Raw genomic sequence first — 13,869 nt, 5'->3', positions numbered from 1 at the left:
TGTATTTTGTAAAATCAGCTTAACAGAATAGTGTTACTGTGACTTGGCATTTAAAAAAAAAAAAAAAGAGCAACAACAATCAACTTGAAACTGTTTAATGCATCTTGTTATAAGCATTTGCTACAAAGACTAAAAGCCAGTACAGTTTCATTTGAAAAGTCTGATTCTATAGTATGTGCATTAAGCTAATGTTCTCAGTGGATTATGAACATGAGTTGGACAAAGCCTCGTTAGGACTATACACTTATTTCATAGCATACACTTATTTCATAGCATACACTTATTTCATAGCATACACTTATTTCATAGCATACACTTATTTCATAGCATGATTTAAACATAGTACAAAATATTTTAAAAATACAAACCGAGTATATCAAATTGACAGTCTTATTTACAGTCTTGAAATACAATAGCTGAAGATATGGAGAGTGGAGGTACAGATGAGCACAGTATTGTATCTTGTGATGGACTTTGTTCTACCACCTGTATACTGTCTTCTAGGACCAAGAGCAGGTTTTTAGGCCGTACTCCTAGAAAAATCTACATATCCCATTTTTGAAGTAGAAAAGGTGCTGCACAGTGCTCATTTGGGATATCTTTTAGATTCACATGCTAGTTTGCTACAGCATGCTTCAATAAGTAGGAACAACCAGGCAATGATTATAAATCTGTATGTATTGATGCTTTGTAAAAAATATAAAACAAAAGTGCCTTACGGGTAAAAACAACTTGTAATAAAAGTCTATAAAATGATTTACATGTCACATCCAGTTGGTAAATGTTTGTTTCAAACTTAATTAAAATGCTAGTACAGCTGTGTAGAGGTTGGATTTCATGTGAAGTTCCTCAGTGTTTCCAGATCGGCTCACCGCAGCAGAGGAGCTCTAGCTTTGGGTATGGAATGACTAAAGAAAACAAAGAAAGTCAGTGTTAATGGAAGGAAAAATATCATTAATTTACATTTCACTATTCAAACAACCGATTTAAAGAGGACCCATCATGCAAAATGCACTTTTGTACATCTTTTATACATGAATATGTGTCCCCGGTGTTCCAGGGAACTCACCAAGTGTCAGAAAACACAACCCTCTCTATTTTCCTCCATACCCAAATCTCTAAAAAAGGGGCTGCAACGGATCTGATCAAAACTGATCCAGATTTGAACACTTTACTGACGTCAGGACGGTGGCGCTACGGCTATTGGGCCAACTCCACCCATCAGGAGGAGACAGCCACGGACATTGCCGTTCGAAAGCGCTGGAGACGCTGTAGTACATATGCCAGGCCTGTAGATGGTGCTGTTCTCACTGAACCTGCCCTTACAAACAGCTAAAAAATGTCAAAATGAGGCATGGCTAAAATGCATGATCTGTTTGGTATTTTGCAAAAAAAAGTATAAATATGCCTTATATAGGTATGGTCCTACACTATATTATTCAAATATAGCATGATAGGTCCACTTTAAATGTATTTAGTTCATGCATGTGTTCGCACAAAGATCATAAATTGATATTACATTTAATAACAACCGAACGTGAAGAAAAGATATATACCATAACCTGGATAATCGAATTGATTGCAAAGAGCTGCGAGCTTTACATCCTCTGGAGACAGTGTGTCTGTTGTGTGTAAGAGATATAAAAGAGGGAAAAATAAAGGATATAAACAGATTAGCACCAGTAATGAATGCAGTCATGACTACAGAGAGGAGGCAGAGTCCAGAGAAGCTATAGCCAGTCATAGAAGGAAAGCGGCTGCTCTCAGAGAACGAAAGAAAGCGGAAAAAGGCAGCAGGGAGACTGAGGCGGTGGAGTTTCATTTGGCAACCTGACAGCGGTGCATAAGCAGGGTCAGATTTACTAAACATTAGACCTTCACAGGCTTCACTCTGTCAGGCTGCACATAATGTTAGTACAACAGCTGAGTGAAGAAGAACCGTGGCTGGGCTGCACCGCCATGGTTTAAGTTAAGATTACAAAAAAAACGGTTTAACTGTAATTTAATTTGACATGTTGGATGAAAGATCTATGGCTGGCAGGAACAGAGATTACACCAATTAAAAGTACAAAAAAACTAAAACATGGAAGTTGGAAAATAGCAATAAAAACTCATCTCATGTGGAGATAATCAGTGGTTTGCTCCACTTTGTTATTTTAGGTTTTATGCTGGCTAAATAACTGACTCAAAGGTTTCCATGATTTAGCAGGAAACCCCCTAAAGCAAATAAACTCAGCAATTTAAGTTAATCAGACCAGTTGTATCTTATTTCTGTTTCTTTAAGGAACAGTCCTTTTTCATCCCAACTGTCAGAAAATCAAGATTCAATTTAGATCTAACTTCTGAATGAAAGTCATCGGTGGATTAACCACAATTTGTTTTTGTTTAAACCAATTTAACTCGTTTGTGCATCCCAGCCTAAGTGATTATTATCAAGAGGAGAAAGAAGAAGAGTGCAGAGACTGAATTTTGGCTGGATTTACACAAGCACCAGTGAAATTATCTGTAAAATCTGATCATCCTTTGGTGGCCAAAACTTTGGAGAAACCATTTACATATGACTTTCCCTGTTTCAGACAGCAGAGAGGAAATATCTTCATAGAAAAGTGAACATGTGTTTGTGGCCCAGGGTGGGTTTGAGAGAGCTTGCCTGCGGGTGGACCTGTGCCATGTTTAAGTTGATGAGAGGGCCTGTGTTGGCCGTAGCACTGGCTGTGTCTCTATGGCTGCCACATGGCTCCCAACACATGGGGTCCCTGTCTCCAGACACTACATGCAAGTTTCCTAGAGACCTGACCAGCCTGGTGTGGCTCAGGGAGCTGGCAGAGAGAAGGAAGTGTTAATTTCCTCCATAAGGACCCACGAGTGGCTATAGCCTCTTGGCTGCTTTAAAAATAAAAATCAACTTCACATAAAACATCAAAAATATATTCAAGTATTACATATTGCATTAACACAACACTTCCCTGAGTAAGGAAATAAATGGCAAATATGAAGTATTTAAAGTCCACATTGAGGGCTGAATAATTTATATGCAACTTGCTGATTCAAAAAAACAATTGTAACTCAAGATCAAATCATCTCTTTCTAAGTTTAAAAGCTTGATCAGTTTTCCTTATCATCACATGACCAGTTCTACACATGATGGTCTCATGACCACATATCTGCCATCTCAATGAAAACTGAGTATACTCCATTCATTCACAAAGACTGAGTGAAAAACAGCTGAGATTTACACGATAAATATAATAAGTGGAACTTAAGCCAGTTCTAGTTCACATTTAAATGTAGAGACACAAAAAGGCATCCAGTGTCTAATCTAGGTTTTATTTCACTTGCTAAATCCAAGATTTTTTATATGGTATATAAATGAAAATATAAGGGGTGAATGTGCCACTGACCTTCCTCCGCTGGCGGGCAGTGAGGATCTGGTCCTCTTCCTGCTGTCTGATTGGTCAGACAGAGCCAATGGGTTGCTGCCCTGAACACTGGCCTGCAATATGACCCTGCTGCAGAAGAGACATGTGATTAATTAGTCTGAGCCACTGTATGTCAGAGCGTAGATATGCATGTTGTGTGTACACTGCAAAATCTACCTTAGGGACTGTGATGATGACCTGGTGTGAATCTTATTCTCTTCTTGTCTGTGAAAACACAAGTAACACAACAGTAAAACATGTGATTCAACTTATTCATTGAGAGATCTTAGAAAGATGACAGGACAGCGTGGAGGCAGAGAAGTAAAATACTGTATGTAGATGAGCAAGGAGGTTTTGAAGATATTGATAGTGCCCACTGCTCCTAGTACTAGACTCCTGGTACTAGGATGGGTTAAATGCAGAGGCCAAATTTCACTGTGTGTGCTGTGCATGTGTGACCATTAAAGAGGGGTTTGATCCCTCCGATTCTATTCTATTCTACGGCCTGTGCACAGATCATTACAGCAGCCTTAGCAGCCAGATATGATTATTAAAGCCAAGTCATACCAGGAGAAGCCAGCAGGTGACGCTAAACAACTTAAAAGGAGACTTGATTTGCCTTTTCAGTTTTCATTTTCATCAAGAAAGCTTAACTGTCTGGCAGGATTACATTTGAACAGTTAGCACTCAAGTCAACACAATAACCAGCCAAGCATGATGTTTAAAATGACATGATGATGGACAAAGTAAGACAAAATCATTATGTACAGAAAAAGGTCACAATGACAAGACAGTAGCCTCTGATGTTTTAGATTTTAAATAACTGGCTCTGCTCATCAGCTTTAAGTTTACTGTACTTGCAAAAGCAATAAAGAGGATCATTTTGAACAACTTTCTGATTTGGGTTGGGAGTTTAAAAAAAGAGACTGGGGCTCACTTACAGCATTCTCAGTTAGAGCTCCAGAAGGGGGGCAGGACAGGTTTTTGGGGGCTGACGGGCGGTAGAACTCATTGAAATCCTAACCCGTCTATACAGAAATGCAGGATGGAAGAAGGGAAGCCATACACAATCCACCACAGGGCAAGGCTACACAGGGAGGAGAGCAGCATGGCTACCAGCCATCTGAAAGGAGGACAAATCCAACAACAAGAGCAAACGGAAAAAAGGGGAAATAAAAGGAAGGAGAGACAAGAGACGTCCGGGCGGGACACAAAGCCTTTGATGTTCTGCTTTTCCACTGAGACTGGATTAGATGAACTACCTTTCAAAGAGCCTTGCATCCAACTAGCCAGTCAGCAAGTTCTTCTTCTTCACTTGCTCTGATGTGTAAGCACTTTGCTTTAAACTTTACACTCAACTCATGTGAGAATTTCGAAGTAGATGAAACCTTTTGAGAGCTTTTAAAAACAGCCATACAATTATTTTAAAAGCTTTTGAAAAATATATAATATGTAGTGGTTATTCTACAGTTGGAACTCACAGCATTTGTAAGATAACATTAAATATCCAGTAGTAACATTTGCTTATAATAAAATTACACTAAATAAACAACTTAAAATGAGTATAGTTTTGATAAAATAAAATAAGTTGCCACCTACGAGTAAACTTATGGACAGAAATTTCTATCAAATATACTAAGATGGCTTTGAGCACCAGGAAAAGCGCTATATAAATCAAATGTATTATTATTATTATTATTATTATCTGTGAGCAAATAGTGGCTGATACAAGCCTGCCAATATATAGATAGGGCTCTAATATTAAAATAATTAACTACCATTATTACATTTTGTTCCAGAGACGGAGCGTTTTAATAGAAGCTGGCAGACACAGAAACCTGAAGGGGTACACAAAGCTCGGATGGTATGTGCACACTGATCCAGTCACAGAAGCAATGGAAAAACAACAGGCAATAGACAATGAACCCGGCCCAACATTAGTTACATGTTAGACACAAACACAGATCGAACAAAGAGGCATGTTCATGCGTGCATGTCCAAGGGTTTCATGCCTGTTGCCATGCATGAAGAGGCAGAAAAGAACGCTTTCAGATAATTGTCGTTCTTATCATCACTGGAATTGAACATGCACGTCAGTATTACTTAATAAAACAAACAGTGGAGCCAGATGGTGAAGTTCAGCTGGAAGTAAGAGGGATGTGTAGCAGCGCATAATCTGATAAGCCAAATTTCTTGTGCGAACAAATCTCTATTCTGCCTCAACTCCCTCCTGAGGACGGATATAAAGCCATTTTCTTCATCCCTCTACCTCCCGAGGAGCTAACCTGTGTATTTAAAATAGAATCATGTGTGATTTACCAATCGCAACAATGCCATTTAAATCCGCTTATTATTTCATAAAAACACCCCAAGCAAAAATCATTTTAACAACAAAGTACTCCTTGATGTTACCTAAAAACACCTACAGCGATATGATTGAGCAGGCAAGTTAGCTTCTTAACTAAACAAGAACAAACTGCAGATCAGAACCAGGACCAAGTTTCCCTCGCCAACATTTCCTCTTGAGACGTGCCAAGTCAGCAGTGCAAGCCAAGCACTAAACCATTAAATTCAACTAATCCAGATCCTTTGTTAAACCGTGATTAGTTGAATAATTGGTGCCATTGTTAACAAGTACAGCAGGCTCAATGAAAGAGCTTTACTGTAACTCTGGGATAAGCCTTGATATCAAAGCAGATCAGCTCAGTGTGTCCATGACAGGCAGATAATGCAAGGCGTGTAAATGTAATGCATCCACTAAGTGCATATCCACACCATAGTCATCCAACGAAAGACAGAAAAAAAAGAAAGAAAAAAGAAACAACCTCAAAATCAGCCATACCATACACTGGCATAGCAACCATTTCTACAGGAAGGGGAAGGCAGCTAATAAGGAAGTGATGTAAACTTACCTCTGTCATACAAAACCTCACATCCTCTCTCTGTTTTTCCTCTCCCCCACTCTCTCTCTCTCTCTCTTTCTCTGCCACTCTCAGCTATCTTTTGAATGGCAGGCAACACATCGGCCACAGCGTGCCCATGAGGTTGCAGCAGAACACTACCACCTGCCTGACATGGGACAACAAAAGCCAAAGCCACATGGGTACATTGGCAGAGGCCAGTCAACCATCCTCAGCCATGTGACACCCAACCTTCCACGGCCGAATTACATAGGCACAAATGATGTGGAATTCATTTAGAGAAGGAAAAAATCCAATATTAGATTTTCTATTCATATTTTTTAGATAACTAGACAGCAACAAGCCATTGGCCTTTATAGCTTACTAAATGGTTGGAGTTTAATTCCATTTATTTAAACATTGCTTTTTTTTTTTTTAAATCAAGGCCTGTTCCCTTCTGCAACATAATGGATGTCTATTTTTTATCCTAACAGACACATGTAATAAACCACTTTTCATTATTTTCTGTCAATGTATCTGTACAATACAGATTCAAGTACTACATTTTGGCATGGAGGGCTATGAAAATTGTACTATATAACAATTTTAATATTCTTGCACACTCTTTACCCCTGTTGTGTTTTTTATAAATAGCACTAATAATTAAATAATTGATTACATTAATGCACACAATGTACAACAATATCGTTTTTTACGATTTTTTTTTTTATTACTGCCGATTTTTATTCCATATTTTATTCCATTCCATTGCAATATAAATATTGTTATATTATATTTTATTATATTTTGTATTATATTTTTCTAGTTCTCTACCTCTGTTTTTAATTCTTGTTTTACTTTTATGTATGCACCACGACACCAAGTCAAATTCCTCGTACGTGTAAGCCTACCTGGTAATAAACCTGATTTGTGACATGATGTTATGATAACCTGGAGCCCAAGCTCTATATTTATACGGGCTATATATTGAAATGTTCTCATCTCTGACATTCATTAATGATCAAATCCTGCATTTAATCTAACTCATAGATCACATGCTTTAATTCCACATCTTTTGTGCCTTTCTAAATCCAGACCTCAACAGATTGTGTATCAGATAACTCCATCAACTCTATCACTCGCTCTGCCACTTAATATTTGACCGACTTCTTCCTTGCTTTAATGTTCATCCTCGTCATTAACAGATTATAGATAAAAATGTGATGACTTACATTGATCTGCATGTCATGACAGTCAATCAAAAGAACAATAGGAGGACACAAAGACAGAGTTATTGAAAAATTACAGGAATGTTGCCTGGTTCCTCAACTTAAATATAAAATGCAATAACGGGATAAAACTGCCATGATAGGAATAAAGGAGAGCAGACCTAACAGATTAGTCTGACAAAACTGTAAACGTGTAATGATCCAAGAGACTGCCAAGGAGTGGCGTTGGTCATTTGACGGTACCACAGCACACAGGTGTGATGCATGATGGGACCTGCAGGCTGCCTGCGTACTTACGATAGTGAACCTGAGGATGATCTGGCCTGCCTCTTGCTCTTCAGGGCTCGCAGTTTATCACCCTGTGTAAGGCCATTCCTCTCCTCATCATCATTATACTGTAAAACAAAGAACAATTTGTGGTTACAAAAAATGCAGAGTACTTGTGGTTCAATAAACAATCTTCTGCTTACAGAAGTACTTTCAGTTCATTCTGCAGTCTGTACCTGTGAGCATGGCAAAGGAGTGATTTGTAAACTCACCAGGTCCATTTCCTCTTTATTGGATGCCCTGTTCTTGTTGCTCCCGTTGATGGATATGTCATCCACACCAGACAGGATCCTGGTTACAGCCGTCTTGCCATTCTCACGTTCGTTTTGCATCTTCTCCCGGAAAACATCTCCTTCAGCCCACAGACTGTTCTGCTTACTGATGAAAAAATTAAATAAAAAAAGACAAAATTACCTTATTTCTCTTGCCAAACAAAAAACCAACACTATTATTAACTCAATTTCTTAGCAGATTCTGACTGATGAAGAGGGCATCGCTCAGTTTGGATGCTCCAATCACAATAAAGTTGAGCAACATTTTAATTGAAATACGCTGATTTAGACTGACAAACTCTTGATAAATCAAATCTAAGGATGGTTTATTCTGAACTTTAACTCGGACTGAAGATTTTGCATGAGGGAGAAACACCTAAGATTTGAACATAGTAACATTTTGAAAACGCGAGTTTAGTGAACACCTACTCTTCAACAAAGTTCTGCTGAGGCCCAATGATGGACCCTGGTCTGCAGATCCGTATCCAGGCAATGGCCTCGGCAGCACTCACGCCGTAATGTTTCATCATGTAACAGCCAATCAGAGTGCCAGTCCTGCCCAAACCAGCTAAAGGGAAAAAAAAGTGGCACGGTGTTAAATTACACAACCAACGGGACACTGAGCACAGTGTATAGATCTAGCAGTAGAACTATAATCATTCAGAATAGATTAGCCTATCCACTGCCTTTGTTGCAGTGTGACATGTACCTTTGCAGTGGACAGCGATGGCTCCTTCTGCGTTCTCGCAGATGTTGAGGAACTTCCTGACGATGGAGTCGTTTGGCGTGCTCCCGTCCACAAAGAACAGATCGTGGTGCTCAAAGCCAGATTCAGTGAAACGTCTGGCATCATACATCTTTTTGTTGAGTCTGATGACAGCGGTGATGTTGTGATTCCTGAAGTATGGGATGTATGCCTCAGGAGCGTGTAAAGGGTACCCTGAAGTAAAAAAACGAGGTCAATAGGTATAAAGATTAGGCCAGATATCGTTTTTGTTTTTTTAAGGTAACTTATAGACGTAAATGTTATTTACCATTCTCTATTTTGCTCTTTGGATGAGGCCCGCTGAACGCAAGAAACTTTCCTGGAATGATCCAGTTTAAGTCTCCATTTTCTGCCCTCTCGTAGTGCTCATATTCTTCCACGTCAAAGTTGGAGAAGTCGAGCCAGCCGTACTGCAGAGCCTGGCAGGGGGGAGAGAGGAGAGTTCATTCCAAGGGAGCATGACACAGCAAAACAGAAACGTAATTATATGTTAATATGACGTACCTTGTGAACACCACGAAGGCAGTCTAGGATATTCAGATTGTACATGCAGGATCCAAATGACGCATCTCTGAAACAAAAAATATGATGAAACCATATTTATTTCCCTTTAAATACAATTTAACAAAATATCAACTGCTATCCAACCTACCCTGCTCTTTTAATGTCTTGTTTTGTTTCTTCTCTTAACACTTTTATTTAAATTCAACATGATATAGTAATATAAAGAACACAGGCACACAGGCCCTTAAAGGTCCCATGTCATGGCCATTTCTACTGATCACAATTCCATTGTTGAGGTATACTAAAATAGATTTATATTGTGCAATTTTCCAAACTCACATTGGTTTCTCATACAGCATCTCCGTATAGTATGTGTATTCACTCTCTGTCCTAAACGGCTTGTTGGAGCTCCTGCCCCCCCCCCCCTCCCTGTGAGCCCAGTGGCCGTCTGCGAGACAGCGAGACACAGCGAAACCCAGCCCGAAACACACACACACCCGCAGCCTGGCTGGGAGTTTGTGTGTGTGCTCAGGCTGAGTTCCGCGGTGTCTCGCCGACCCCACACCAGTGAGCCAGCTCACACTGTCCGCTCCTCGCAACGTCCCGCCGAGTGTGTGTGTGTGAGGAAGTCCGCGGATTGGTCCAAACGTAACGGCTCCGCGGACGTTACGTTACGTCACTATACCCAAATACATCACTGTACCCAGGAAGAAAAAGAGAAATCTCCAACGAGGCGTTCTGGGGCAGCATAGACAGGTCTTTTCTGTGTTAGAGTTTTACTCGCTACAGGGTGTACTTTGAGGATTTGTGACTCTGCAGACCGTTTACATGCATAAAAAGCTACATAACACACAAGGGGACGGGTAATAACCAGAAAAGCATGACATGGGACCTTTAAGCCTTCTGGGTCTTGGGATCCCTGAGCCTTTTTCTTCTGTTGCAATTAAATCTAAACAAACCTGGTAAAAATAACAAAGTGGTTTTGTTTTTTAAAAATAACTCTCTGCAATATTTTCAAAGTATAATTTGACAAGATGTATGGACCCTATTTCCAAATTTCAGATGCAGCATATTTAAAAAAGAAAATTAAATATTTGTAGGATTAAGATGGAAGCATACGGCAAAACAGATCAGTCTGCTCTGATAATGATTTGGTTGTGTTGTTCACTGGGTTAATGTGAAATATACAGTACAGTAATAGTTACCTGAATGGAATATATGTTGAGTTCCTTGACACAAGCAGACTGTAGGCATCCTCCGGCATCATGTCTAGATTCATCACCTGTTAAAAACAAATCTCCAATCACTAGGTGCCTCTCAGGTTAAAAGCTGATATCATTATACACATATTATTCCACTTACTGCATATGAGCCAATGAGATAGGCAGCATTGGCTTGTTTCTTCTGATCTCCACAGGTGTAGAATATGATCTTCTTCCTTGAGAGTGTAATAGACTGTACAAAGATATTCAGAGCATCAGTATGAACTGAGATGTGATAACATTTGTTATTTTACATACAAATGTATAATACTAAATTATGACATTGCAGTTACCCACAGTGGCTTGAAAAAAAAGTAAATTCCTCATCGGGAAAATGATTAAGGACTTTTAACCCAACTTAAAACAAACAATTACTTTTTACTTGCATTTTACGGATATTATAGCTATAAATATAACTGTAAAAAGTTGAAAAGTATTACTAGTACATGATGTGCAAAAAAACATACCTCTACTTTATTTTGTCTACCTACTGCAAGCATAAATACATGTTGATTGACCTGGCTCTATGGATCCTATTCTCTCTTCCAGGAAGTACAACTAAGATCGACGGTTTACTTTACCTTGAGCTTCTTTGTCAGCTTGCAGCTGAAGCGATAAAACATGGCCAAGTTAAGGGGACCAAAGTCCGCATAGAAGCTGAGAGAGGGGGGGAGAAGAAGAAGAGTGTGTCAGAGTGGCTATTTATGCAACCGGCTACAGTCTCTGGGGAAGTTTCATTAGATGGAATCAGCTACCTTACACTGAAACAGTAAAAACCCTGACAAAGTAAAGTCTATTTTTAGAAGCATCTGATGCTGTAATAGGTCACTCAGAACAGGACAAAATGCTGCAAAGACATGAGTATTTGTTGTACCACTGGCACAAAAATAGCTCTAAAGGTCGGTCAGGTTCTCTTCTCATGCCAATCTAACACCAGCCCGTTCAAACAGTCATGCCCTTGAAAAAGGTGCCATTACTAGTTTAGTGAGCCTTTCATTGTTTATGTTGTTTTGGTTATTTGGATCTATTCCAACAGTTAAAGGAGGCTTTTAGTTTTAACAATCTTTCTTTATTTTAGGAATAGCATTGCTTCCTTTGAGGAAACAAATCTGAATATGTTGGATAACTTCATACCAACGATTTCTGCAATCAATGCTAGAATCACTGCATCTACTCATGGTTGAAATGATATACTATAAGTTACTACAACGTTGCATAACAAAGGTATAGGCATTGCAGACTTATTTATAATGTCAAAGAAGTGCAAAGGTCAGGTGCAAAGCACACACATATTACAGCAACGAGCTAAATGTGCATGTGCAGGTTGCAAAGATGGGATGAGACTGAAAGCTTACTTCTCATATGCCAGCTCCTCATCTATGCAGAAACAGTGTCGATCAGCTGTGCTCTTGATCTTTTGCTTTAGTATGGCGAAATACAGTTGATCTGGGGAGGGAGGGGAGGGGGGTGGGGTAGGGAGACAACATAAAGAGGCAGTTAAATACTTGCTTTTGTCATGCACATAAACTTCTGTGGTCTCTAATTTCCCCTAGCCCGGGACCCCTTTTACTACTCCATTCATTTTTCTCGCGACTTACCCTTGACAAACTCGATGCATCTTGACGAAACATCGTCCGTGGTCATCTTGTTCATAGTTCTGAACATATTTGTTTTGCAGAGAAACGTACGAGGTAGATTTTCTTTACGACGAAGACTTGCGCATACTGAGTAAAACTTCCACGGTTAGTGTACGAGCTGATTAAAAAAGCTATACGTTAAAAAGTAACAGTATAACACAATCGTTTTCAAATCTGATTTAACAATCCGGGACAAAAAGTTAACAGTCAAAGAGGGAAGAAGAGTTTCGATTGCAAGTGCGCACTCTGCTAAAAAAAAAAGATCTCTACTGGACTCCTCCCTTCACTGATCGGCGACAGGCTATTGGCTGCGAGATATCCAGGCCGCTACATGATTAGAGGAACGGCCTGCCAGTCTTGCTCAGCCTCGCCTGTTTTAGTTTAAAGTTCTCCACATAAGACATATGATAGGCCCCGGAACGTTGCCCAAACGGTTGCTAGGGCGATCTCCCAGCCAATCAAATACGCGATTTCCACTTCGGCGAACCTCCTTCTCTGAGATTTGAGCTGCGCAAGGAGGGTGAAGATGAAGAACAAAAACCAGGAAAACGCCATGAAAAATACAGTGTCCTAACTATAATACACACTAATACACCACTCCGTCTCTATGCACAGCCCATTAAGATATGATGGTGCAGACAAAGCGAAGTAATGGTGTAATTTGCTTCCTCTAAAATAAATAGCCTACCGGAGCAGGAAGTTATGATAATATTATGCATCTTTGCACACAACACAAGGCAAACCCAGTACATTGACGATTAAACGACAGCCGAATGAGCCGATGTCTTTATATTCGATGGAAGACTTTCTAACACACCCTGCTCATTTAATTACATGCATCCTGCTGTGGGCGTCCTTGTCATATTTGCAGAGTAGGCTTTAAGTTGACAGGGTTCACCCTGCAGGCCCCTTACCTGTTATCTCAGTGTACACATCAGAGGTTGGCTCCGCCTCTGAGCTGCTGAGAGCTGCACAGCGCTTTTTCCTCGACTCGGCTCTTCTCCTCTCGCTCTTGCGCTTCATGTTCGCGGCTGCACGGAGGACATTCCCGGGCAGCAGCAGCAGCAGCAGACCTCCTTCGGTTCGCAGTGCGGCGGCGTGTCCCCGGTTTGTTGTTCTTATGGCATGGTCTGGGGATGTATGTGTGTTGCAAATGTGTCAAGGTGTCAACAGAGGTCTCGCCGTCTGCTCCAGCCTCTCCGGTGGTGCCGGTGACGTCTGAGAGCAGGGGCAGGTTTCTGCTCTCTGAATCTCATGCACGTGACGTATCAGCATTAGATGTCCAGCGCCCACCCTCCACTGTTCATCTTCTGCAGCTGGAGATAACGTGGGGAATGTAGTCCTAGGTGATCCCATTGGAAATGACTGTGGGAAGACCATGTATTAGGTCTGCAGTGTGCATGTGGATAACATGAGACAACACAGATGGACCAAGGAAATTGCAATAAAACTTCACTTGCATTTTTATGTAACCCCCCCCCCCCAAAAAAATACCCCAAAGACTACGACACTACTGTTGTGCAATAACACTTGTGTGCTATTATGTACATTGG

The 13,869-nt window shown here is 40.3% G+C and overlaps 1 protein-coding gene across 8 annotated transcripts; it reads right to left on the bottom strand.

The window, feature by feature from the left end:
- Window positions 1-81: 81 nt before the first annotated feature.
- Window positions 82-13,545, bottom strand: cdc14b (cell division cycle 14B). Of its 8 annotated transcripts, none has more exons than XM_034117757.1 (16): window positions 13,231-13,544; window positions 12,035-12,125; window positions 11,261-11,336; window positions 10,780-10,872; window positions 10,623-10,699; window positions 9,418-9,484; window positions 9,182-9,332; window positions 8,857-9,087; window positions 8,577-8,715; window positions 8,088-8,253; window positions 7,846-7,943; window positions 3,597-3,644; window positions 3,402-3,509; window positions 2,651-2,819; window positions 1,563-1,622; window positions 82-908 (listed from the first exon to the last, which is right to left on the bottom strand). In XM_034117757.1, the coding sequence occupies exons 1-15, from the start codon at window positions 13,337-13,339 to the stop codon at window positions 1,599-1,601; spliced, it is 1,647 nt and encodes a 548-aa protein (XP_033973648.1). In that variant the 5' UTR covers window positions 13,340-13,544; the 3' UTR covers window positions 82-908; window positions 1,563-1,598. The 8 variants fall into 8 exon arrangements, 6 of the variants coding, with proteins under 6 accessions (XP_033973648.1, XP_033973647.1, XP_033973650.1 ...); XM_034117756.1 differs by having other exon boundaries at window positions 1,557-1,622; window positions 13,231-13,339; XM_034117759.1 differs by lacking the exon at window positions 13,231-13,544 and adding an exon at window positions 12,278-12,570.
- Window positions 13,546-13,869: the final 324 nt, after the last annotated feature.

This window comes from Trematomus bernacchii, unplaced genomic scaffold, assembly GCF_902827165.1.
Source record: "Trematomus bernacchii unplaced genomic scaffold, fTreBer1.1, whole genome shotgun sequence".
In the NCBI taxonomy this organism is placed as follows: Eukaryota; Metazoa; Chordata; class Actinopteri; order Perciformes; family Nototheniidae; genus Trematomus; species Trematomus bernacchii.
This window is presented reverse-complemented; position numbering and strand designations above follow the sequence as displayed.

Coding starts and splice junctions, on each gene's coding strand:
- cdc14b (XM_034117757.1), bottom strand. CDS start 13,339: ATGAAGCGCAAGAGCGAGAGGAGAAGAGCCGAGTCGAGGAAAAAGCGC. Junction 10,700..10,779: donor ATCTCATTGGCTCATATGCA/GTAAGTGGAATA, acceptor TGTTTTTAACAG/GTGATGAATCTAGACATGAT. Junction 9,333..9,417: donor GCCTTCGTGGTGTTCACAAG/GTACGTCATATT, acceptor CCCCCCTGCCAG/GCTCTGCAGTACGGCTGGCT.